The sequence below is a fragment of the Clavelina lepadiformis genome, chromosome 2, assembly GCF_947623445.1.
Source record: "Clavelina lepadiformis chromosome 2, kaClaLepa1.1, whole genome shotgun sequence".
Classification (NCBI taxonomy): domain Eukaryota; kingdom Metazoa; phylum Chordata; class Ascidiacea; order Aplousobranchia; family Clavelinidae; genus Clavelina; species Clavelina lepadiformis.
The window spans coordinates 19,893,503-19,918,314 of NC_135241.1; the positions used below are offsets into that span (position 1 = coordinate 19,893,503).

The 24,812-nt window shown below is 37.2% G+C and overlaps 5 protein-coding genes and 1 pseudogene across 6 annotated transcripts; 4 read left to right on the forward strand and 2 right to left on the reverse strand.

The window, feature by feature from the left end:
• Positions 1 to 1,271: 1,271 nt before the first annotated feature.
• On the reverse strand, positions 1,272 to 5,114 carry LOC143444914 (uncharacterized). 2 transcript variants are annotated; one of them, XM_076943708.1, is made up of 11 exons: positions 4,972 to 5,114; positions 4,752 to 4,864; positions 3,686 to 3,771; positions 3,530 to 3,620; positions 3,280 to 3,392; positions 2,974 to 3,179; positions 2,644 to 2,792; positions 2,400 to 2,529; positions 1,983 to 2,166; positions 1,604 to 1,916; positions 1,272 to 1,516 (listed from the first exon to the last, which is right to left on the reverse strand). In XM_076943708.1, the coding sequence occupies exons 1-11, from the start codon at positions 5,087 to 5,089 to the stop codon at positions 1,385 to 1,387; spliced, it is 1,635 nt and encodes a 544-aa protein (XP_076799823.1). In that variant the 5' UTR covers positions 5,090 to 5,114; the 3' UTR covers positions 1,272 to 1,384. The 2 variants fall into 2 exon arrangements, with proteins under 2 accessions (XP_076799823.1, XP_076799822.1); XM_076943707.1 differs by having other exon boundaries at positions 2,400 to 2,535.
• Positions 5,115 to 5,507: 393 nt separating this feature from the next.
• LOC143444915 (MAP kinase-activated protein kinase 5-like) lies at positions 5,508 to 11,034 on the forward strand. The gene has a single exon (XM_076943709.1). The coding sequence runs from the start codon at positions 8,386 to 8,388 to the stop codon at positions 9,817 to 9,819; it is 1,434 nt and encodes a 477-aa protein (XP_076799824.1). The 5' UTR covers positions 5,508 to 8,385; the 3' UTR covers positions 9,820 to 11,034.
• A 2-nt stretch (positions 11,035 to 11,036) lies between these two features.
• On the forward strand, positions 11,037 to 12,485 carry LOC143444919 (pyridoxine/pyridoxamine 5'-phosphate oxidase-like). The gene has a single exon (XM_076943711.1). The coding sequence runs from the start codon at positions 11,037 to 11,039 to the stop codon at positions 11,790 to 11,792; it is 756 nt and encodes a 251-aa protein (XP_076799826.1). The 3' UTR covers positions 11,793 to 12,485.
• A 12-nt stretch (positions 12,486 to 12,497) lies between these two features.
• LOC143444918 (pyridoxine/pyridoxamine 5'-phosphate oxidase pseudogene) lies at positions 12,498 to 13,935 on the forward strand (annotated as a pseudogene).
• Positions 13,936 to 13,997: 62 nt separating this feature from the next.
• On the forward strand, positions 13,998 to 16,338 carry LOC143444917 (sphingosine-1-phosphate phosphatase 1-like). Its single transcript, XM_076943710.1, has 5 exons — positions 13,998 to 14,333; positions 14,418 to 14,567; positions 14,661 to 14,750; positions 15,059 to 15,293; positions 15,409 to 16,338. Exons 1-5 carry the CDS (start codon positions 14,007 to 14,009, stop codon positions 15,759 to 15,761), a joined length of 1,155 nt encoding a protein of 384 aa, XP_076799825.1. The 5' UTR covers positions 13,998 to 14,006; the 3' UTR covers positions 15,762 to 16,338.
• A 379-nt stretch (positions 16,339 to 16,717) lies between these two features.
• LOC143446593 (uncharacterized) lies at positions 16,718 to 24,649 on the reverse strand. Its single transcript, XM_076946304.1, has 15 exons — positions 22,723 to 24,649; positions 22,429 to 22,578; positions 22,110 to 22,315; positions 21,863 to 22,034; positions 21,545 to 21,709; positions 21,142 to 21,404; positions 20,079 to 20,970; positions 19,210 to 19,347; positions 18,953 to 19,132; positions 18,628 to 18,790; positions 18,385 to 18,502; positions 18,072 to 18,307; positions 17,736 to 18,004; positions 17,546 to 17,617; positions 16,718 to 17,394 (listed from the first exon to the last, which is right to left on the reverse strand). Exons 1-15 carry the CDS (start codon positions 23,443 to 23,445, stop codon positions 17,317 to 17,319), a joined length of 3,825 nt encoding a protein of 1,274 aa, XP_076802419.1. The 5' UTR covers positions 23,446 to 24,649; the 3' UTR covers positions 16,718 to 17,316.
• Positions 24,650 to 24,812: the final 163 nt, after the last annotated feature.

The following is a 24,812-nucleotide window of genomic DNA, read 5'->3' on the forward strand; positions in this document are numbered from 1 at the left end:
AGTACCACAAATAGAAGTTAGCAATAAAATTGTTTATATTCTTTGAACAAATTGTTTAGATGTTGTAATGCCCTTAGGCAAGGCGCTTAATGATATTTTTATAGAACCACCGTTTAAAGGCGGTTTGATATGAATCAATAAATTTCATCTATTTTGTCTTAAGTGAGTTCTTATCGGGTCGAACAACTCTGAAAGTCGTACGTTGTTAGTCAAACTTAATTGGAATTGTAACGGACCACAAATAAAAGACTATTTTTCGATTGGCCTTATATCAATTATATAATTTTTGTATAGTTATACGTTGAAACTCTTTGTAAATCGCCAATTAATAATTGTGGAATGAAATTAATTTATTTTTTGATTCGTGATTGATATCACTCGGCGTGATTCTCTTCTTGACTGAAAGTTCTCTTTAACTGGCGGCAAATTGTCACAATGTATGAAATATTGTCGCAGCAAATTTCTGTAGCTGCTACAGGAATTTGCTGCTACGGTGTAGCAATATGCGTATGCCATTGGCTACTACTGTAAATATTGATCTTGTAAATCGTGATCATTGAAGATCTTCTGAAACACACACCCCAAACACTAATTAGTATTATAGTTCCGTTTTACGTGCTCGCTATAGTTTTTACATGCTGTATAGTGTATATAAAGATTATGGTTCTCACGGTTTCGGCTACAATAAATAAGTTATGATTTAACAATAGCTATATTCTCTTTAGGCAGATATTTACATAATAATAAACTAATGGCAGTATTAGGTGGTGAGAGTTTGGTTATTTAGCACACATTGAAAGGCTGAAAGCACTACAAAGAAAATGAAAACAGTGTTTCCCAATTAGACCATTTTTATCATTTGGTGCTATGGTATGATAATGTTTATCCTCGGACTGAGGAATGTCTTTGCAACACTTAAACCCGGCGACGATTCCTCATCGCTCGAGCCTCGGTTACCAAATTCGTCTTTTTCAAGCTTTTGGTGAGATCCGATTAGTTTAAGTCGTGTCCTGCCAGTTTCAGATATATTGCGAGCGTAGTTTGAAAACCGTGAATTTCGTGTTAGTGAAACAGGATGATAAATACACTGCAATGGAAGATTGTGATATACAAAGGGATTTAACTATACCTTACTTCAAATAAAATCGTTATTAACCTTTTGTTGGTAGGTCTACCACAAATAAAAAAGTGTTTTTCAGCGATATTATTCAAAATTCTTGCTTTATGGGCATTGCTTTTGGGCAAGATATTTAACAATTTTTATGAACCACTACATTTTTATTACGGTGGTTGTTGATATCTGATTTTCTTGGCATGGTTACATAATTATTGAACCACCTTAATTGCACACATGCATTGCCATTTTGTCAACCACAAAATTAAATTAATGGTTTTCCTTGTCAGAAGATCGAAAGATGTTGTAACGATGTAGAGTTGGACGCCTATGTGTAGTGGGAGAGCTCTCACTTGATGAAGTAGGCGATATACGGTTTGCTCTTTGAATCGTATCCAAAAACTATTCAAAAATCGTTTGCACTGAATCATTTGCAAACCGATTCCAGTTACATTATGACAGCTTAATTTGCCGTCAAACAAAGCTTACCTTTGAAGAAGCTGATTGGCTGTTTCGACTGGCATCTGGTTCTTGCTCTATTCCTTCCGGAGCATCAGGCACTACATCGACTTGACGAGGGGAGGGTTCAAAACTGCGTTTCATTCGAATGGGAGTTAAAACCCGTTTTCTAAGTATGTCCATAAAACCTTTCTTTTGCGCAGTTTCTGGGGTGATGGGACGACCGTTCTCGTCGGTTCCACGTTGTGATTCACTCGTGCTTGGCCTATTTTGGTACGCGTCTAGTTCACCGTCATCTTCGTTGTAGATATCGAAATCGGCTTTCTTTTTGATAACTCCGCTCCTTTTTATGGCAAAAATAGAAGAGAAGTCAGTGCGAAATCAGTGTTACAGCCGACAAAACACAGACCTGTTGTCCCGTCGCTTCAATCCAGTTGCCATCACTAAAAGTGGTGAAACATTTCCAACAACGACTTTTACCGCTTCGCTCTGTCGTCTGCTGTCGAATGTCATGCCAGCAAGTTGCTTGGGTAACCCATCATCTGCGTCATCGTCATCATCACTGTCATGAATTCCGTCGGAGGAAGTGACTCCTGCGTGATTAGTTAAGAGAACTGTTGCTATTAACACCGCTCGTACAGTATAGCTAAGGTTATTCGAGATTACTGAAGGAAACTGAAGGAGTTTTCTTTTTAATTATCAAAGTCCAAGCTGGTTTTTATACGTGTACGCCAAGCAAGGTATAAAATGTTTGCAGTTGCACCTACACACTCATCTAAGCGCAAGCATCTTGGAGAAATCTGTTATTAAATGAGCTAATTCGTACCAAGCTTTGCGACGAGCGACTCCAAAAATCTTGTTCTATCGTGACGGGTAGAAAGCTCAAAATAGTCCTCACTCATTCGTCTCAAACGCTTTCTGTTTTCTATGAGATCTATCACGTTACCCGTGCTTATCTGTAACTGGGTAAATTACAGACTAAAACAAGACTACAGTCGCTTACTGCCCAAGTCAGGCTAACAGTTACAGCAACGAGACAACTTTTTAGAACAAGTCGTTATAAATTGTACCTTCGTATACATTGAAGTCAATGAATTTTTCTTCGCTGATGCATCCGTGCTTTCCTCCGAATCTTTCTTAAATGGAATAAATTCTGGTTTCGAGATGTCACAAGGAAGCAAGAATCCATCGTCATTTTTTCGTTCCAGAGTTGGAGGTACTGGCATGCAAAATTTACATTAAAAAAGGAGTCGTAAAAATGGCTAATTTCAAACTTTTCTTGAAAGTTTCCGTGTTGAAGTCATTAAGCATTTTTTTGCATTGACGCATTTTTGATTGCATTATTGGCCAGCGTATGATAACATTCTGTTCAATGTTTAATACACTTGAGTTCTGTTTACCATTGAAAAACATAGATTCTTTCAAGGTGTGAGATATGGACTGATCGCTCTGCTTAAGTTGATGTGAATATCCGTATCCGAGAGCTCCGTAACGGAACACATATTCCAGATCTACGTCAGCTATCTTTTTATCTTTCACCATCATTGGAATTAGTTTGTTTCCGTACATTTCCTTCAGAAGATCATAGAGGTGAATTGTAGCTTGGCTGTGGCAAGACCGCAAGAAGACATGCCAAAACAAGTTAGGTTTTAAACAAAAGTGAATATGGAGTTCGTGTATTGGCTATGCTACCATCACATCCCTACCCGACGTTTGCTCCTCGCTTCATACCGGAAGATTGATTCTCAACTTCTATGAGCTCAAATTTAATCAAGTTTCTAGGATCGTCCGGCTTCTGGCTAAGTTCAATGGAAAAAATCTGTGAAGACAATATTCAAAGTGGAAGTTGGGAAGTGTATAATTCAACACGTTAGGTAAATGCATGAAGTCAAATCATGTATTTTCTCCTTCTCGCACAGAGTGCACAAAAAACTTTTTTTACAGTTTTGTTTTTACCTTCAATTCATCCAACGCTATTTCAGCATTTGTACTCGTCGAAGTATCACGATTGGCATTACTAGAATTCGCAGCATCAGAAAATGTTGATCTACATAGTTTTACAGAAAATTGAAAGCTGAATGCGGCACCACGTGGCGTAATTACGTTTTGTACCTTCCACTTTTCCCCATGGTCAACTTGGTTTTAACTGCAAAGCCATCTCTACGGAGGGAAACAGTTTTCGAACATTTTACGATTCCCTAAAAATTAAGTTATGGAAATTAACTTGTAGTGCTCGCCAGTCTAACCGTTAGGTAACGGCAGAGCACCTCGTTTAGGCATTTGCACAAAAATGTTTTTGAATGTGTTTTATTTCACCCGAAATAAAGTGCAGTCGAAGATATTTTTCACAGCTTCTTGTTAACCTAACTTAAATGTTATAAACCCAAAACTAACCGAAATCTTGCTTTTAATGTCATAACCACTTTTCTTTAACAACGGAACGGATGAGCTTGAACTACTTTCGGTGAAATGGTCACTCTCTAAAAATCTAAATTCATCTGCATGCAGTGACTTATTATCTTATCGCACATATTTTTTTGGTAAGTTTAAATTGTTTTCAATGAATGCATTCATGCGCGATTGAACTACTCCCAAAGAAGCATTCAAACACATTCGATGGGCTACAAATAAATTTTCTGTTTGCAAGTGGGCCATAGGTTAAATAAGTATGCAAATCACTGATTAAGGTTAACTTATGTCACGTTACAGAACGTTTGTATTTTTTGTAACCCTTGGCAACAAATTGAGGGTAAAAAGTTGAAAACCTTCCGGTCAAAGTTTGCTGATTGTAAAACAAAAAATCACCATTTTTTAACACTCTCCCTCTTATGAAATTGCGTGTGGACCCATTGTGAGACTGTAACTATACGTTATATCCAGGGTTGCCATTGTTCTGGACTCAAAAATAAGGACGACTAGGAAACGAAAGAATTAAGAATAGGCCTACTATCTTAAACAGTGCACAACAAGAAAAAGCAATCAATGTTCCTAAAAAAAAAAAAATACGAGACACTATTTGCATGTTCTTAATTTTGGTAGGCCTATCTCTTTGGTACAGAATCAATCGTATACTAAAGGGAGCGAGATGCTTAAACTAGGAAACTCTGCCCTAAAAAAAAGACAAAAATAAGCACGTCATGGTAACCCAGATTATACTATACAGTAAGTGTAACGGTACCTGCACACTGATTCGCAGTAAAAGCCTAATTTCCGAATATCCAGCAAAGGTTGAAGTAACAAAAAAAGTCTTGCTAAAATTGCTCAAACTTTTTGCATGAACACTCAGAATTCCTGGAATAAATTAGGATTTTTAATGTTTAGATTAGCGTAGCCTGTTCTGCAGTTACCGTTTGAAATTTTCATCTTTATACAGCTGTCAGAGTTTTTGGCAGATTTACCTTGAGGATAGGAGCTGCAAAACTCCTGACGTTTACGCTTCGCCGCGGGATCGAGTTCCTGCAATATTAGCTTTGCGGCTGCCGCCGCCTTGAGGTCAACTGCTTCCTTATTGTTCATTTCACAGTAAAGCTGTGTTATAGGATAATCTATTAACATTTTTTAACAATTTTCATTTGCCATTCATACCCTAAGTCATCAAACAGGATTTATTTTATTACATTGTGACATAACAAGTATAACTAGCCTTGTTCACAATATTTTTTGCAAGGTAATGCTTTTCCCAATTATCCATTCATGCTGTTTATTTGAAAGATTAGAGTTTTTTTTATATCCCATTTACCTTCCCGTGGTCGACGAAGAAGATAAACAATACGAATAAAACATTGATGTACTGTGTAGTCTATACCTCTAAAGTCTAAAGTACTTAAAAAGCCATGACCCGTGAAGAACATTGAGTACCACGTGATTATTGTTTACCTCTTTTGTCACGCTTCGGTAGCAGTTGTGGGCCAGAATGACGAAATGATGGTATTTGATTGCTTTGCTACTAGGGATGTGCTGCGGGGAAGATTATTCTGGTTTGTGCGAACCGGAATATCATGAAGATCGACACGAACGAATCCCGAATCTATTCGTATTAGAACCAAACAATAAAATTTCATCCAAAAGTTGTCAAGTCTTGCTTCTAAACTTATGTAATCGATAAACAAAACGCTTTGTTTCGAAAAATAGTGTTTCAAAAACGATCGAAAAAGTAAAATCGTTAGGAAAACGACCTTCAATGTAAGTACTGCTGACTCTAGCTTAGCATTGTCGGGAAACTAGATCCAGTTTTTGTAGGAAAGTCAGTAAATTTATAAGTAACATTGTATTCTGGTTCGCCATTGTTGGTATTCGTGTTCGCCCGAATCTTCCATAAAGGCAATATTCGGCGAATCTATTCAGGTTTGGTTTCGTATCGGCCCATCCCTAGTTGCTACCCTATGTATTCAGTCGGCTCAGTCCGTTGTTATGCCGAATTGTAAAGCGTGAGAAAATATTGTAGCTTACTTCAAATCAAATATTTCCGAGTTTAAGTCGAGCAAAAACTTTCCTCAGTCCGAAGATAAACATTATAACGCCATACTCATTGATGACAGAGCAAAACAAAGAATGCCATTGTCATTCGCTGGTGTATCGTACAAACTTTACAGCAGGGTAGTTGGACCCCATACTCGACTCCAAGCCTCGGGGATGAGAATTTACGATTTCTCATTATTTGTATAGTCAACGGCACTTGACTAAGATGGCCAGTCTCTCTCGACGGCCTGATCATTCATGACGCTTAGCTTATAGCCTACCCAGATGTACCCGTGCCTAGTGCACAAGTACAGAAGAAGCACAACCACATGACATCGCAAAACCAGTAATAGCAGGGTTATAGTATGGAAATATATCAGTGTATCATGTGGTTGGGCATTTCTGTACTAGACCTATAAATAATATTAAAATGGCATAATAGCAGTAGGCCGGCTTTTTTGTTAACTCATAGTTGATGTGCCTTTGTTTGATTGTCAGTGGTGCACTGCACTAATGCTTGTAAATTTTTTATTTTATGTTGGCCACAGCCATGTGATAACAGAACAAGTCAACCATGTAGGCTAACTAGAGTTAATAGACCCTTTCCGAGTAACGCCCGCCATTTTTTGGAGTGGCAAGGTTTTTTTCAGCTGCCTATACTTAACAATTGAAATTGTCATTTCACTTTTATTCTGTTTTAGATTAAAAGTTTTCTGGGCATCGGATTTGAACAACTTCGCTCAGGTGAGTAGAATATGAATTCTTTATGCAATAAAGATGGCTGCCACTATTTCATAAAAAAATCATGCTTTGAAGCTATTTTTCACAGTTTTTTCTTAACCGAACTTAAATAAACTAAACTTAACATAAATCTACCTTCTAATCTACATTTAACTTCAATAAAACCTGAAATAGTTAAAATCAACTTTTTACATGCCCCCATTCTTCTAACCTAACCGCCTATCTTTAACAACAAGCTGCGTGACCTACATATGGTGAAATAGTCACTTCGAATAAAGATTGTTGTTATTGCCTAGTTCTTAATTGTGTATAGTGGTTTGAATCCTACGCACTGGACTTATTCGATATGACATCTGGATACGTGGCCAGCGAAGCATGCAACATAAAATGTGTAAGAGTAAAATAAGAACTAAGCAACATATTTAAAAAATTTTTTTATTGCGTGAAGGAATTCATATGCTACTCATTCGGTCGAAATCGTTACAATTCAATGTGTAAACGCTTGCAATTTAAAAAGAATCAAAGAATCTTTGTTAAGTATAGGCAATCGAAAAAATCTTGCTACCCAGACAGTAAGTCCACAAAAATTATTCAATTCCACATTTTGACTTGAGGTTGGTCGAGTCTTTTAGGCGTACCAAACTAGCAACTCGAGTTTGGGTCATTCATGAAACTGATTTGAGTCAAGTATTTTTTGTTTGCACTGATATAGGTAATGATTGAGTGTTAGAACTCTATCTTCGGAACCCATGTTATACTCCAAATCCTCAAGAGAGTCGTGCGGTCAGTAATATGGCTAACGTTACATACAGATTAGAGGCATACGTTATCAATGATAAAATTGGGGAAATTGATTAAGAAAGGGATTCCTTACTAATTGACATAACTTGTTGATCTATATGTTGTTAACATATATCCCCATCATGTACATCAGATTTTCCCAATTCCAATGTCATGACTCATTGTGATAAATTAATGTACCTCAACTCTGGTGTAAACATTTCATTGATGTTAAGCATTGTTTACATTTTCTCTCATTCTATCTTTCAATAATAATCAATTGTATTACTGCCGCAGTGTTATGAGATGATACACACAACCAGGCTTCAGTACTTTTCATGAAACTTCACTGAACGTAAAGTGCGAATGCTTGCATTGACGTTTCAGTTACCTCAACGTAAAACTTCCAACATACGACTTGAGTGTTAATCTGAAAAAAATTTGGCACTTCTGCGTTTATGAGTTTTATTCATCTTGTGTGTGCCTAACTTTCCACTATGGGCTAAGACTAGGTATCCATCCATTCCCTTGGAAGCTTGACTTGGTTGTATGGTTTTGGAATAAGTATCTAAGGCTTTTGGCATATTTGCCAAATTGCAGTTCTGTTCACAGAGATATAAGATAAAAAGCTGTAAGTAAACTAATATTGTAGTTTATAAACGTCACTGAATATTTACTAACTTACTGCATGTGTTGTAGCAGTTATAAATTCATAATTTAATGAAGTTCTTTTAGGTGGTCGGTGTTAAAAATAGGCATTATATACTTGCACGTTTATTAGATATGTGCAAAACCGTTTTGGATAGAAGTTATCTGTTTCTTCTTGTTACACGATGAATGCAAGTAACGCAAGTATACAAAGTTTATCAAAAATTGACATTAAGACAGCATCAATTACTGATGAATATGATGTAAATTGGAATCAAAAATTAGGAACAGGAATATCTGGACCTGTTAGAGTTGCCACAAAACGAAGTACTGGGGAAAATTTTGCCATAAAAGTTGTTCTGGATAGACCAAAAGCAAGACAAGAAGTTCAGATGCATTGGATGTGTAGTGGTCACCCACAAGTCGTATCGCTATTTGAGGTTTTTCGAAATGAGTTACAATTTCCCGGGGAATCGGAATCACAATGTAGACTCTTGTTGGTTTTGGAGCTTATGGACGGAGGGGAATTATTTTACCGCATCAGCAAGCAACATGGTTTTACAGAACGTCACGCTGCTGCAACAACTATGCAAATTGCATTGGCTGTACGTCATCTACATAGCATGAACATTGCACATAGAGATCTTAAACCAGAAAACTTGTTGTACAAAAATTCATCAGAAGAATCTCCCATAAAGCTTTGTGATTTTGGTTTTGCAAAACATGACAATGGAGATTTAATGACCCCACAATTTACTCCGTACTATGTTTCACCCCAGGTTCTTGAAGCACAGAGAAGACACAGAAGAGACAGAACTAGTGTTGCCACTTCAACACCATATACATACGACAAAAGTTGCGATATGTGGTCACTTGGTGTCATTATCTATATTCTTCTGTGTGGTTACCCGCCTTTTTACTCAGAACATCCTACCTCAAGAAGAGCTATAGATCGAAGCATGAGACGAAAAATTATGAGCGGGACATACCAATTTGCCGACCGTGAGTGGGGTCGGGTGTCCAATCGAGCGAAAGATGTTGTGAAAAAGCTTCTCTGTGTTGATCCTCATGAAAGGATGACTATAGAAGAGCTTGTTCAACACCCTTGGCTCACAGAAGAAGCACCTGACACCCTTCTCCAGTCTCCTGTATATATGTCGAACAAGGCAAATATGCAAGAGACTGCCTTACTTCACGATGGACATCTAAAGAAAATGAGAATTCCTGATCGGCCCACTAATTTAAAACCTATTGAATCTGCCATTAATCCTATACTTTGTAAGCGAAAAGAAATCAGCAGACAGGGAGGTATTCACTTCACTGCTCACGAAGCGCCTATTGTAGATCACCCATCTGCAAAATCTTTGCGTGATGTCATTGCAAAATGTATGTATCCAAAGAGAGAAATTGATAATCCTCAAGCAGAAGTGGAAACAGCGATACAGGTTGCTGTTAAGGAAAATTCAGAAAACAAAGTGTTAACTCAAATTTTAGAAGAGAACTCTTGGAATGGTGATAAGTTTGACACTGATGTTGAGTTAATGGATTTGGCCCATCAGTTTAAAACAATTTTGGAGTCGTTATCAACTACGAAGTTGTATATGTATGCGAAGGAATGATTTTTCTGAATGAAAATTTCTGTTACCACTTATCATACTTGTGCTAGTCGCTTATAAGCCATAGTATACTGTATTAGCACATCAGGCAATTGTATACTTTCTTTATCAGGCAATTGTACTGTAATTCTCTAACAACAGTCAAAGTTTTTTGGTAAAAAGTTTTCTTCGGGATGTTCATTGGTTTATAAAAATTGTATCCGAGTTATTTTGCACGCATTTTAGTTTTTGTGTTTGCATATAAATTCTCTATAGAATTGTTTGTTAAACTTTCTTTCCTGTTTCTCAAAGCTTAAGCAAATTGTTTTTGATACTCATTGGTGCATTCTGTTATGATTGGTAAAACTTAGCATAATAATATAGCTTTTCAGCATAATTTACATTATTGTGAAATGTTTAATTGTGAATTATGCTGCTCAATATGCTTCTGCATGCACATGCAATTTTACTAACAAACTTTGATTTTCTGGCAATGTTCCTGTGCAATGTTGTATTTTGTATTCTAATACCACATCTATTGTTGTGAAACCTATAAATTTTGGATCTATGTAATTTGTCTTTCTTTCTACTTGTGTATTGGTGTAAATTTTGTTTAACCCAAACTGAAAGTTTTTTTCTTTTCTCAAAAATAATATCTGCTTTTGTTCGTTTGTTTTCTAGTTGGTCATAAACATGCCTGTATACCTCCTGAAAGTTTTGAAGTGATTGCTAGATGACACAATTAGAAAGACTATTTTTAAACACAGTAAAACTCCGGTTAACAACCATTTAAACACAGTCCGGGATATCTTGTGTGGCAGTGTATATCATTTTGCTGTTTTGTTTCATTAACATGACCATGATTGCAATATACTTGGCATGAAACAGCTAATCCAAACCCACCTAACACAACCGTTAGTATATTCTGATTTTATGCTCCACTAACATAGCTGACCACCAACCGTGGTTCTACTGTATGTGTATAATTTTTAAAATATGTTTGAACTACACACCATTATATGCTCATAATAGAATGCCCTACTGTATAGTGTGTACACCTGTACGCTGTTGTGATTTGGTCTATAATGAAATAGTACTGCCATCTTCGAAAATGATTTCAAATAGAATGAACTCAAATGTTTCATACACCATAGGTAATCTTTGCAAGTTTGATCAGTTTACCACTTTGTGCATATTATTCATGAGGGGGATTAACGCAGTGCCGCTTATGTATTGTAGGTATGTTAGCTTTAATTAATCGGTTTACTTGTTCCAACTTGAATTTAAATACTAGGTTGCTTAGCTGGAAAATGTTAAACGTTGATCCAAGAAATCAATACAAAACAGAAAAAGATGCTTTTACCGAAGACAAATTAGTTAGTAGGAACCCATACAAACAATTTGAGAGTTGGTTTGACGAAGCGTGCAATCATCCTGACATTGTTGAACCAAATGCTATGGTCTTAGCCACTGTGAAAAAAAACAAACGTCCAACTGCTCGTATGGTGTTAATGAAAGGATTCGACGAGGATGGATTTCGATTTTACACAAACTATAGAAGCAATAAAGCCTCCGAGTTGGAAGATAATCCATACGCTGCACTTGTCTTTTACTGGTTTGAACTAAATCGTTCTGTGCGTGTTGAAGGACGTGTTGAAAAGCTTTCGAAGGAAGTTTCAGAAGAGTATTTTAGCAGAAGGCCGAGACCAAGTCAGTTCGCCGCTCATGTTAGCCAACATCAAAGTTCTCCAATTTCAAGTCGTGAAGTTTTGAATCAGCGGGAGTTAGAGCTTGAAAAGGTATATCCTGATGGTGAACCTGTTCCGAAACCCGATTTTTGGGGTGGCTATTTTGTCAAACCAGATTTAATAGAATTTTGGCAAGGCCATGCTACAAGAATTTGTGATCGAATTGTTTTTACAAGAAAAGCAAACATATCCGATAACTTTTTAAAGCAAGGAGAAGATGGTTGGATATATCAACGTCTTGAACCATAAAAGGTTTTGGCAAGTTGATGTGATTTGCCTTGAAAATGCTCAAGTGCCTTGGGTCTGGGTTGATGTGATTTATTGCTATTCCTAACTCCCTGCTGCAATACTAATATGCATATTACCTAAGCTCGTATTCATTGGTATTGGGCAATGTCACGTATTTAGGAAATTTATCTAGGAAAATGTAATGCAAACCCTGTAGGCTAATGATTTCAGTAGGTGTATGATTTTAAGACAAACTGAAGTGAAATGTTTTTCCAGCATATATTATTTCTGTAGATAAAATGCTTTTAGATTTTAGAGAGATTTTATTGTGAGTTATACAAGTGTATATGTAAATTATTTTGTTTATTTAATTGTGAAATGACAAAGTGACGCTTTGCATTGCACAAGCAATTTTGAAAGAAGTATATATTTGATTCATAACCATAAAAATGTTTTTGCAACCAAGCCTGTATCCATATCCTACAACAGATGTTTGCAAAATGTTTAGAAAATTATTTATTTGTGGGATCTCAGCTTATATCAGAGTTAACATCTAGGTTTAAAAATGTTACTGTTATTTTAGTAGACTTTATAAAAGTCAACATTTGCAGTTGACATGTCTTGTGTTGTACCATATTTATTTTGTTACGGTAATTATATTGATTGGAAAATTTGCAATGAAATTTACTCAATCACAGTTTGCCTTTTATTCAGGACGTTTAGGAAATGTTCACTGCATCCAGGTTTGTTACCAAAATTGCAACGAATTGTATTAATTTGGTCCTAAGGCAGAGCTACAGCAGCATGTCAAAAAATGACAAAATATCAAACATGCGGAAACCTTACAATGATCAAAAGCATACATTTGTAGAGGGAGATCTAGTCAGCAAAGATCCGTTTAAACAATTTGATAATTGGTTCAAACTGGCCAAAAGTAATCCTGAAATTGTTGAACCTCATTCCATGACGTTAGCAACTGTAAAAGAAGATGGTCGACCTGCTGCAAGAACTGTTCTTCTCATGGGCTATGATGAGAAAGGGTTTAAATTCTTTACAAACAATCAAAGTGCAAAAGCCTCTGAACTTACTGCAACACCCTATGCTTCCTTAGTATTCTACTGGGTACAGATATGTCGTTCTATTCGCATTGAAGGAAAAGTTGAAAAGTTACCTCAGGAAATCACAGAAGATTACTTTGCTAGGCGACCACAAACCAGCCAACTTGCTGCCTTAATTAGTCCAAATCAGAGTAGTGCAATTGAAAGCCGTAGTATTTTGACACAGCGCTTAAATGAACTTCAAGGCAAATTTAAAGACGATTCCCCACCACTGCCAGAATTTATGAGCGCCTACATTGTTATTCCGGATTCAATTGAGTTCTGGCAAGGACAATCAACACGGATGCATGATCGAATACTTTTCACAAAGAAGGAAAATAGGATTGATTCAGAATTTTTACATTATGGGGAAAACGGTTGGGTATATCAAAGATTAGAACCCTAAAGAAAGAAATTTGTATGTTTTGGGTTGATAATCAGTTAATTTTTACATGTTTTGTAAGGTCAGAAAATGGTTGTATGTAATTGCTTGTGCACTGTATTACACATTATTTTTGACTGATTAACGTCACTTCATGTTAAGCGATTAGTCTATTGTGTACACTAAAAAGCTGTCTTTTTATTACAATACAGATATATATAGTATATACTTAATTTGTTGGTTTGTAGGCAAGCTACTAGCATATGCGATTTGTTTGTGAAATGTTTTCTGTTTTGATTTCTGTTTCAACTAACAGTTTGGTAGCATGTGGGATTTTACTTGTTCACCTATTATTTAAGTTATTTCTAATAGTTTTGTATAACCTGTAAGGCTTATACAACAATATACGTAGAAACAAAAATGTTAAGGAATGTACCTTTAAGTCTATACATAACCAAAACGTATTTGAGAAACCGTGGAAAATCCCTCATCGACTCTCAAAGCTTCATATTAATCTCGGTCTTTAGACCAATTACTTTATACTCATAGTAAGAAGTTTTATTCAGTGATGTGCTACAATTTTATAGATACTGTTCTATGTTGTTGTCCATCGTCATCATCATCAAAACCATAATCCATTTGTGATTTGCAACATGATTGATTGCTATCAAATCATTGCTTTTAGTGAGCAGGTGGTATAGGTACTGGTGGTGGGCAAAGGTAGGCAACAGAGTTTGCAGTTTGACTTTGCATCAGATGGATGCTCTGAAGTTTCTTAATGGTCCAGTTCCAGTGGCATGGTTTCAATATTTCTGCGGAGTAAGGTGGAAAAACAAAAATCCTAAAAATCAAATTTATCCAGCATCTGTTGCTGGTTGTTCAAACAATGTCGGGGAAAAAGACCGCAATTTCATCATCACCAATAAGACGATTTTCATTTTAGCCAAGGCTGGGTCAGAGTTGGCAGGGGAACCTTTCTACTACATATTTTTTCCTGCATGTTCGTGGATATTTGAGATAACTTTATCAAGACGTACATTAATGATGCTTACCGCTTCAATGTACATTGGGCAAAGTCTCAAGGTAGGGTCAGCATCATTAGGATAGGGTCTTTTTTTATTGAAGCACATAAAAGCAGAGATGATTGTTGTCATTTTTTCAAACTAGGACGTTTTAAAGAAGCCACGGCCTTCATCGCCACCTGTGATTAGGATGGATGAAAAATACGAAACTGAATATGGGATGCCATCGACACACACAATGTGCGGTGTGACGGCACCGTTTTCTCTCCTGCTCGTCGCTTCAAAGTTTTACCAGGTTACGCAAAATGTTAAAAGATTTTTTATACATGTGGTCTGCAGTGTATATCGTTAAAGATCTTGATTTTTGAAGCTTTGCATTGAATTTTAGATGCCTTTGCATCAAGGAATTGTTCTTTCTGGCATCTGGTCTTCAGCAGTAATGATTAGCAGGGTTTATTTAGGAATGCATTCTATAATGGTTAGAAATTTTGGTAGTCAAATTATTTTTAGTACTGTAGTGTAAGCTATGGTAAATTCAAAATCGATTTACTTACCTTTATTGGTATTTGTAACAGAAAAGAATATTGTGAAACAAAACGATAATAAAACAAATGTAGCCGTCAGTCGGGATTTGAAAATGTATACAGGTATTAGGTTTATCAAGCGCCACATGGTTTTACTAAAACCAATGTCAAGCCAACTAATAGAAAGTAGCAATCAATACCATACCAGTAATATGAAAAGCCAGAGTACCACACTGAAATCAAAGGCCTTTCTTCAACATAGGAAACATGTACTGGAGCAATACTTTCTATCATTCTGCTGTCCTTATATCCCACCGTGGCATGGCTTGATGAATCACTTGTACACAGCAGCCTGGTGTCTTGGTGTGTTGGTGCTGGGTCTTTCTTGCTTTCATGGGTGGTCTTTCAGCTAGATGCTGACATTGATCAGCAAACTGGATTGCCGAGATGGAACACTGCTCGTGGTGACATGGCTGAGATATTAGGCTGGTGTGCAGGTATTTAATGCAAAATAAACTCCTTTCAGTTTTATTCAGAAATGTGTTGAAATCAGTTTCTCCACTCCACTGTAAGTTTTAAAGAGCGTTTTTTGACAAATATGGAACGTAACAGGTTTTTTAATTGGATCAAGACAATCTGTGTTGTCTAAAACGTTGATGACTCATTTGTCGCCAACATCTCAACTTCAGGTTTTGTTGCCAATTACAGAGGCGGGTCCATCAGCGCTTCGATGTTTAGTGCGTTTCACAGCAGGCTCATCTCTGCTTGGCCCATTTGGTTTCATGGTTAGAAAATTGTTACTTCGGTTTTTTGTACGTGTAAATGGGTATCAGATTTCTGATATTAAAGCAGCTAAGAGAAAGCCTAACGTTGAGCTTCCTTACAAGTTTCTTACCACATTTTTATCTGGTTTTGTGAGCACGTATGTTATTCCCTCAATTCTCCAATATTGTAATTTATGGTGAAGTCTTAACTCTAAAATCACCACTCGTTTGCCAAATTGAGTATTTTGTTTGTTATTGATATTTTAACCATTACCCTGGTCTAGCTGATATAATTTGTTGACAATTATGCTTAAACTAGATTTTATCTTAATTTACTTCTTGTTTTATCTCATTGTATTTTCGTGGTAAAATTCTTTTTAATATAGTTTTGTTGTTTGTCAGTGTGCCTTTCTGCGAATGCTACTTGTTGTAATATTCAAAATTTATTTTAAGAGACTTTTACTTAACCTATTGTTGTGATTAGTCTGGTTTTTTGCAATAATGATTAACTAAACTGTAATTATTTAACTAAAAATCATGATTAAAAGTTTTATTCATTCCTGTTATCTATGCCTCAAGACCTGTCTGGTTGGTCTTGTTACACAGTAGTGTCTGTGTGTATTTGCAAAATTTAATCAAATGGTCTGCTATTCAGATGTTCTTTTGTTCTATGAATACTTTTGTTATTATGAAATATTGCGAATTCAGGTATTTTAAGCAAATTTTTGCGATTATTATTTATGCAAGTAAATAAAACTGAGCTTTACACATGATAGAACCATCGTCTTGTTTTAAATATAATCTGCAGCATGCTACGCTATGCTGCAGTCCTCATAACACCTTGCACTAAATGTAATTTCTAGTCTGTCCATGTCTTTGCTTGTAGGTGGATGCATTTTGCTCCAGTATAGTGATTTCCAAACTTTTTTTGGTCACAGCACCCATTTTCAGTGAGAATAATACTGCAAAGTTGCTTACTGATTTTAACAAACTGACTACCACTATTTGTTATGCTGCAAATCCCTTATTTTGTCTGGAAACACTGCTCTTGTACGTATTACTTTTAGCTTAGCTGAGTATTTGTTTATGAAGCTGAAAGTCATTGTTTGGAGCTTGAGGTCCAACCGACTTTAACACAACATTTCTTTTCATGAAGATCTTAGATATTTACATGGTTTAATGTAGTTCTGGCACTTCGCATGAAGATAAACAAACAACTTATAAAGACCAACAAGAATAAAACGTATTTACAGTATGAAGTTTTGAGCAGTGAAAACCACTGATACATTACCAACGCTGCTAAAAGCACAATAGTTGTAAATGCAATTTGGCAATGATAAACAACATTGACCTTTTTAACGTTTTTCAACAACAATGATTGATGGCTTTTTAACAAGCTTTTCAAAGTCTTGTAAATTTTTACACACCACAGCATAAGAAGAATGCCTAGTCAGGATAATGCTGAATTTACTTCATGTTTAATGATGCTACATGACACTAAACATACATTAGCATTTTACTACTCATTTAGTAAGTACAACAAGGCATAGAATAAAACTGTGTGTAAAAATATCCTTTCAAAAGCGATATATATGGATCATAGCCAGCCTGAGATGAGAAATGCAACCGTCACTTAAATATCTGTTCGTCCAAGACACCATGCGGAAGTATTTTGGAAGAAAAGCCCATCGCTGATTGAGGAGAAAGGTTTTCTTTCTGAATTGATAAATATCGTCGCAGTGCAGCATCCTTTTCATCAGGTTTCAGTCAATTGTTCGAGAAGTTGCTCGGTTGATTGCTGATTCTCCACAATAGGAGCAGTTGTTGTAAGAACCTGAGGAAACATATAACAAAATTAATACTTGGAATCGTAATGATCACCTGTAATGAAATTCAGAACTGTAATCTGTTTCATTGTAGAGTGACTTGATCTATGCTGTCAAAAAGTAAAAGATGCAAATTATAACATGAACACTGAATAGCACCTGATCTGTCAACTCTGTAGTCGCAGCAGTTGTCTCTTCTGAACTAGTCATGTAAACATTACCATCTTCTCCCTTATTTACAATATTGAAGCATTAAAAGCATTTTCAAAAAACATCACACTTACCAAAGCTCTAAACGTTTAATGGTTTGTCAGCAAACACATAAACTCTGCTGATAAAAACACAATACCTGCACGAAGGTAGCGCCAGGCTGTCCTATAATGTAACCCTCATCAGTTTGGATGAGAGTATATCCTTCAGGTAATTCGACATATTGCCCATCACCAATGGAAACCAGTTGCTTGCCATCCTCTGCGGCAACCATTGGAGTTCCATCTTCAGCAGTTGGTACAACATGGGTTTGCACCTCAGCTGCCTGAGTTGTGAGGTCAGTGTTGAGGGCTGCACTAAGATCCATTGACGTATCAATTGTGGTCGACGATGTTTGAACCTCATTTCCTGTCGTAGGCAACAGGTTTCAGTCTTATGGAGCCAATTATTCTATACTGATGCCAGATAACCATACCTGATGACACCAGACCAGCAGCCTGCGAAGCAACCTGTATGGGATTGACTGCCGGTGATTCAACCACGGCGGGAGTTACTCCAACAGCTTCTCTTGTTGCAACCGGTTGAGACTGGTAACGACTAGCCACTTGGATTCTGGCGTGCTCTTGCAAAGTGCGATAGTTAGCATCATGCTCACTTTCACCAACCAGATAACTAGGTTTGCGAACCTGATACCCACGTTTCCATGATCCTCTAAAATAACACATTTCAAATTTGAAATGTAGATAACATTGCAGTCAATAGTGAAGGTCATTTGCAACTTTTCTCACCTTGTTTTGTTGTTGGCAGCACTCATTGCACGTTGAATGAAATCAGCTTTATCTGTCTCCTGATGATAAACACGTTCTATGTTGACTGCACCACCACCTCGCTTTTTACGATTTTGACCTATTTTTATAAAGTAAGGCTGCACGTTTATTAATTGATCAAACATAGCTAGACAACTGTCCTCAAAATATGATATTCTATCCTTGGTAACTCAGTTTGCTTGGTATTAAATTTCAACGGCATACTTCTGTCCGAAAGCTCTGGAAGGTTAAGGCGGTGAAATGGTGTATCCATTTTGCAATTCATGCGAAACGAATTAGCTGCAATCATGTGAGTGGTTGGCTTTTGATGAATGCCACCTATATGGGCATCGATGCTGCTGCTGTTGATTCGAAGAGATTCAGCTGCCTGTGCGCGAAGTCAATTAGTTAGCACCAATACATTGCGCCGATTTTGGCGACTGATAATCCCTTACCAGCTGAATTGTATGATATCTGCTATACTATGTTAATGGTATTTAAAATTAACTCATCATGATTTGCTATTCTTTGAGATCTGTAACCAATGTACCTGTTTGTTATAAACAGGCATTAAGATAACTTTTTCCATTCTCCTTTCACCACCAACTTTATTTGCCCGCTTAAGCAAAGTGCTGTATCGCACCGTCTCCTTTTCCAGTGCTTTATGAAGTTCCTCCAGTTGTTGGTAAAGGGCACTATAACTAACTTTCTTGCTGCACATTTGCCCAGCCTGTAGAAAATACACAAACGCATTATACAATACGTAAACTAATACTAAGCAAGACACAAGATAAAGATGAATTATACCTTGTGCAAAAAGAAGTCACCGACAGTTAAAATCTCTAATGCTTTTGGAATTGCCACACTTCGAATTTCCTCAATAGAACATTGTTGTAATAGTTTTCGTAACCTATATTTGTTGTCGACGTCACCTTCTTCCTCAACCTGGTACCAAAGCGCACAATAATGGTAAAATAAAAAAAAAATAGAACCACATTCATGGGCGCCAACTTAGTTAAGTAACTGACCGCATGCGCAAAGCAGACCATGTCAAGTTTTGCAGGTAAGTTATTGCTAAAGTTGCTCTGAATATTTCGAATAAACGATAGATACGAAATAAAGTTTAAACTGCAAGCGCTCGTATTTAACTTAGCATCTTTCCGTTAAAGTATGTTGTGCAGAAAACATAACGTTCGCCAAGGAGTTAAAATAGAAAAATAAACTCAAGAAGAACGGCGCGAAGAGAACAATCCACGCTCCTCACCCAGAATGCGCTGCAAGTTGCAGGGTTTAAAATAAGGACACGCAGTTTGTTGTAGAGCAGGCGGGACGATGTTAAAGTGTCCATTAATGAACAAAAAACTTCTTACACAGCAGATTTTGCCAAACATAAAAGAATTTTGTTATGCTTAAACAAGTCTTTATACTACGTTATAGGGCTATGCGCTACAAAAATATTTCCAGAAATGAAGCTCTGTGCTTACATTGACATGATATGACACCAGTCAGCGATTATTAAAAAATTAATTTAGAGAAACTTTGACTATTTTAACGAGTCTAAGGATCTTAGAAAAACACAAAACCTTGCCAAAGTCCGGGCGTACTGTGCACGCCCGCACTCCCTACCTTGGTGCCCATGACCACATTTCTTATGAATACTTTTGCAATGAACTTACAAAATCCTTGAGAGTTGTTTCTTCAGATCCGGATTGTGGTTTGTCTGCCTCCTTTGCCTCAGCCACAGGAGTTTTGTTATCATCTGATTTCATATCTAATTTACGAGCCAAAACATCTGACGGAGTCTCTGTATCCGTTACAGCAATATTAGTTACATCCTCAATAGTCTCCAATTCCTGAGGGGCAGGCCCTGATTCCTCTATTTTTTTATCCTGATCTTCATCATGCATTTGTACTTTATCTTCACTTTTATCATCAGTTTTAGTGTCAGTTGAGGTAGATTCAGTTTCTTCTTTTTTATCTTCTCCGTCGAGTTTTGTTTGTTTCACTTCCTTGTCTTTATCTGTTATACTTACTTCGTCTGTTTCCTGCTCAGACTCTTCTTTTTTAACATCTGATGTGTCTTCTTTCGTGTTTTCTTCAATTAATTTTTCTTCAATTTTATCATCTGTTGGTTTTTGTTCCGTGTTTCTGTCTTCAGTATCTTTTGGTTTGTCGTCATCAGTTTTTTCAGATTCATCTGTACTCTGTAACCTCATATCTTCAGCAAGTCGTTTATCAGCTGGTGACATCATCACTCTCGGTTCAGTAGACATTGGCGGAGAGGACGTCTGTGAGTCTGATTTTTTACTCTCATCCCCCACTGATGATTCGTGGATGGAGACATTTTCCACAGTTTCAGTTACTTCTTCTTTTCTTATTTTTCGGGGACGACCACGCCCTCGCTTTTTTACTGGTGCATCTCCATTTTGGGTGGTCTGGGCAGGTTTAGGTGGAGGAGGAGGCCGTTTGGGAGGTGGTGGGCTAGCAATCACGTCTTCGTCAGGAGAAGTATCACCATCTCCTACAACTGACCGACGCTTTGTCATTCTTGCAATGTCCAAACTATACCTGTAAATCAGTTACGTATTAATATTGATAACATACCATACCACTTCATCTTGAACTTGCTTCAAGTAATTTAAAGCCACCACCAACTCTTATAAAGGAAATACATTATATGGCACGGAAAAATAACTGCCACGTTAAAAGTTACTACTGTATATAATAAATGCAGTTAACCTTGAAGGTTTCCTGATCCTTCCAGAACGCGAGGTTTTTTCAAGCAAAGCCGCTGACAAAAGTTCAGCTTCTTCTTTTTCCTTTCTCTCCTCCTTTAACTTGTGTTGCTGTCTGGCCAGCACTTTTTCTTCAGCATCTTTTGGTTTTCTCACTTTTGCTTCATTTTGTAACAGTGCAGTTTCCATCTGTTGGATCTCGCTGAACTCTTCCGTTGTTTTGACCTCGCCTTCATTGTTGTCTTCACATGCTTTTGTTTCTTCCACCTAAGAACATAATAATATCTGCTTTTTCAACAAGTGAAAATAATGTATAACAAACTCATAAAACAACTATGGTAGTCAGAAGCTAACACAAAATACATTTATCTCCCAACAAATTCAACAAAAGCCAAAATAAAACTAACTTTGTTTTCCTCAATTGTTTCTTTCTCTTCCCACTCTTTAACAAGCTCTTCTAGACTATGATCAGGTGGCATGTCACGTTTCACAGTAAGAACAATATTGTAGTCAGGATTTAATTCCATGTTTATGAGAATGTCGTGAGTAACTTGCTTCACATGAACTTTTACCTGGCATACAAAAAATTTCAGAAATTTAGTTGGCACTGACCAAACATATTAACTGCTTACATTACAAATATATATATACTAATATATACCATATGCTAAGTTCATATATACCATATACCATCTTACATAGAAGGTTTAGCTCAATAAACTCACAGTATGTGTTGCACCGGGCTTATTGAGTTTTACAAGGGCGTCAGTCAATTGAATTTGAGCCGGCAAGGCAGGTTTTGAAGTCTTGGCAATCCCGAGCTTTTGTTCAGGATTAAGTCTAGGCCGACCAGGGCCCCTCTTCTTAAAGCCGACATTAGGGTTGTATCGTGCATATCTATGAAAAACACACACACATTCAGTAATTGAACCCTCAATGCATTCACGACTGCCAGCGCCCGCGATTTTATACTTGGCATTTCCATTTCCCAGGTTTGGAACTTTCGCTCTGGGCTGGTCAGAACATATATCATCATCTATGTCTTCATCGAAATTGTACACGGAATCATCAAGATCTGGAGTGCTGATCTTTCTTTTTATTCCACTGCTTTGAGGGTTGAATAAATTTTTTGGTGCCTTAGTGAAACTTTTGCCAGTTTGAATATGACGAAATACCACCTTAACAATTACAAACAAAAACTTAGCCCTTAAGCATGCAATCAAAGTTGATGCAAAGGTAGGTTACAATACAATAGACCTTTAGATTAAAACTTTAATGCAACTGTCATTACTTTAATATTAGGATTCGATTGTAAAGCTTTCAGCTGTGAAGGGGTGATTTGTGATTGGTGAATTTGTACCATTTTTGTGCCATCACTCGCTATCTTCAAGTTTTGGGCAGAGAAAGTTAATCCAGGGATACCCAAACTGAAAGAGCCACTCTAAAAGTACACAAATGAAATATTCAAAGATCCACATTGGAGCCCCTTAAAGTAAATTTCACAAATGCAGCAAGCACTGGCCTGGCCTATATATATATATATATTAATATATATATTACATACATACAAATACGATAAATTTACCTTTGGGTTTTTTGTGGAATCAATAACATTTTTTGCTGCTTCCCTAATTATGTTTGTACCATCTTGTTTGGATGGCGACGCTTGCTGCACAGGTTTATCTTCACGGAATTGTTCTGCTGCATCCTTCCCTTGTATAGCTTCATCGTCACTTGTGACATCATTTGCTGCAATAACAGCTGTTTCTATTTGGGCATGAGGAGCTTCCGACTGGGCCTCGGGAGCTTCCGACTGGACCTCGGGAGCTTCCGACTGGTCTTGGGGAGTCTTCGACTGGTCTTGGGGAGTCTCCGACTGGTCTTGGGGAGTCTCCGACTGGTCTTGGGGAGTCTCCGACTGGTCTTGGGGAGTCTCCGACTGGTCTTGGGGAGTCTCCGACTGGTCTTGGGGAGTCTCCGACTGGTCTTGGAGAGTCTCCGACTGGTCTTGGAGAGTCTCCGATTGGTCTTGGGGAGTCTCCGATTGGTCTTGGGGACTCTCCGACTGGGCTTGAGGGGTCTCCGACTGGGCTTCAGCAATTTCATTAACTGTTTCATCAAAGGTGTCCTCTTCCTCTTGCTTGTCTGATGTTGAAACATCCACCTCCATTTGTTCTTCCATTTCTGGAAGTTCCAGTTGTTGGTGTTGTTCTACCACTTCACTCGCAGCTTCATCAAGTAATTCTTCCAAAGATGGTTTTGTTACTTCCTCAGTGACCTCTTTATTTTGGTCAGCATCAGCATCCATCGCAATAAGCTTTATAAAGTTTCTTTCAACCGGGCCAAGATCTACTGCAGTCTGAACTGAATAAACAAGACAAAACAATTAGGTATATAATGCCTAAATGGTTTTCCTTTAGTCCAGTAACATATGTCAAGTGTTGGACAGAGCATCCAACTCCAACTACAAAGTACAGCAGTTTTCGACAAAAAATCATGTGTGCGTTAATGCTAATTTCGGCGTGATGACATGCACCGAAGCCTCAATTCTTTATTTATTATAAATCGGTGTTCAAACAACCACTAATTCTTTGTTTGTTCATTATAAATCAGCATGAAGATAAAAAATTTGGTGTGCATGTTGATGAACTTTGTGTGTGCAGCTGCCACACTTAAATCCATTATGCCTATGGTGCAAAGACGCAAATTCTGGAGCGACGGTATGTATTGAAACTTCGATTGTTTACATATAACAGCTCGGCTTTTTCATCCACTGCTTTGTCTTGTCTGCTTGATTAATAAATCACTGTGTGCCTTGTTGAGTCATACGTAGGCCAGTAGGCAGCAGATACCAGTTTTTCCATTTCTGAAATCAACAGCTGAACAGCCTGTTACCGGCATGCTGCTCTTCTGCTAACACGTTTCAATACTATACTCTTGGCATGCGCTGGTAGAGCGGAAAGTTGGTTCAGCTAGTCGGTAACGTTTTCTTATGATGAATCTTACGTTTCCAACGTATAGGCTTAACCCTATTCCACCGGTTAAAATTTATGGTATCATTCCATGCAATTTGTCCTGGACTGGGAGTATGGGCTACCAGGTTGGGCTCAAACTGTATAGTCTACAAGTAATTCAACAGTGAACGAGCTTTTTTTCTGCGACATATGCTCATTTACAAGTGAATAAAATTCATGTGTAATAGGTTGCCTGATCGCAACATATAGGATAAAAGTTTGCTTGCATTATAAATAAACACAACCGCAACTATCTGCTTATTTTTTAATATATTATCACACTTATTCAAACGGATCATTCTAGAAATGGAATGCACTTATTCACACCTTTCACTGTCTAACTCGGCCAAGTATCAACTCATTCATTTCATAACTTGGTTATGCAGATTTTCAGCTGCATTCAAGGCAATATATTCTCCTTATTTCAAGAATGATTTTAGTTTATGATTGACTGGTTTCAACATAAAAACATCAAGATGCTCGGATGGGCCCTTTCATACCTACCAAGCGCGGGACACTCAAACAACATAAAGAATAAACCAAACAAAGACGTCACTTAACTACGGGTACCAGAATTGCTGTCTTCTCTATTGATACGTCATAACCTTCAAGTTAAAAGTATAAATTTTCTCATTAAATACATCATGTGAATCATTCAAGT

Coding starts and splice junctions, on each gene's coding strand:
- LOC143444914 (XM_076943707.1), bottom strand. CDS start 5,089: ATGAACAATAAGGAAGCAGTTGACCTCAAGGCGGCGGCAGCCGCAAAG. Junction 3,772..4,751: donor TACTGCGAATCAGTGTGCAG/GTACCGTTACAC, acceptor CTTAATTTTTAG/GGAATCGTAAAATGTTCGAA. Junction 3,621..3,685: donor ACCATGGGGAAAAGTGGAAG/GTACAAAACGTA, acceptor AAAACTATGTAG/ATCAACATTTTCTGATGCTG.
- LOC143444915 (XM_076943709.1), top strand. CDS start 8,386: ATGAATGCAAGTAACGCAAGTATACAAAGTTTATCAAAAATTGACATT.
- LOC143444919 (XM_076943711.1), top strand. CDS start 11,037: ATGTTAGCTTTAATTAATCGGTTTACTTGTTCCAACTTGAATTTAAAT.
- LOC143444917 (XM_076943710.1), top strand. CDS start 14,007: ATGGATGCTCTGAAGTTTCTTAATGGTCCAGTTCCAGTGGCATGGTTT. Junction 14,568..14,660: donor TCGCTTCAAAGTTTTACCAG/GTTACGCAAAAT, acceptor ATTGAATTTTAG/ATGCCTTTGCATCAAGGAAT. Junction 14,751..15,058: donor TAGGAATGCATTCTATAATG/GTTAGAAATTTT, acceptor TCTTCAACATAG/GAAACATGTACTGGAGCAAT.
- LOC143446593 (XM_076946304.1), bottom strand. CDS start 23,445: ATGGATGCTGATGCTGACCAAAATAAAGAGGTCACTGAGGAAGTAACA. Junction 21,710..21,862: donor AGCCCGGTGCAACACATACT/GTGAGTTTATTG, acceptor TTTGTATGCCAG/GTAAAAGTTCATGTGAAGCA. Junction 17,395..17,545: donor CTACAGAGTTGACAGATCAG/GTGCTATTCAGT, acceptor ATGTTTCCTCAG/GTTCTTACAACAACTGCTCC.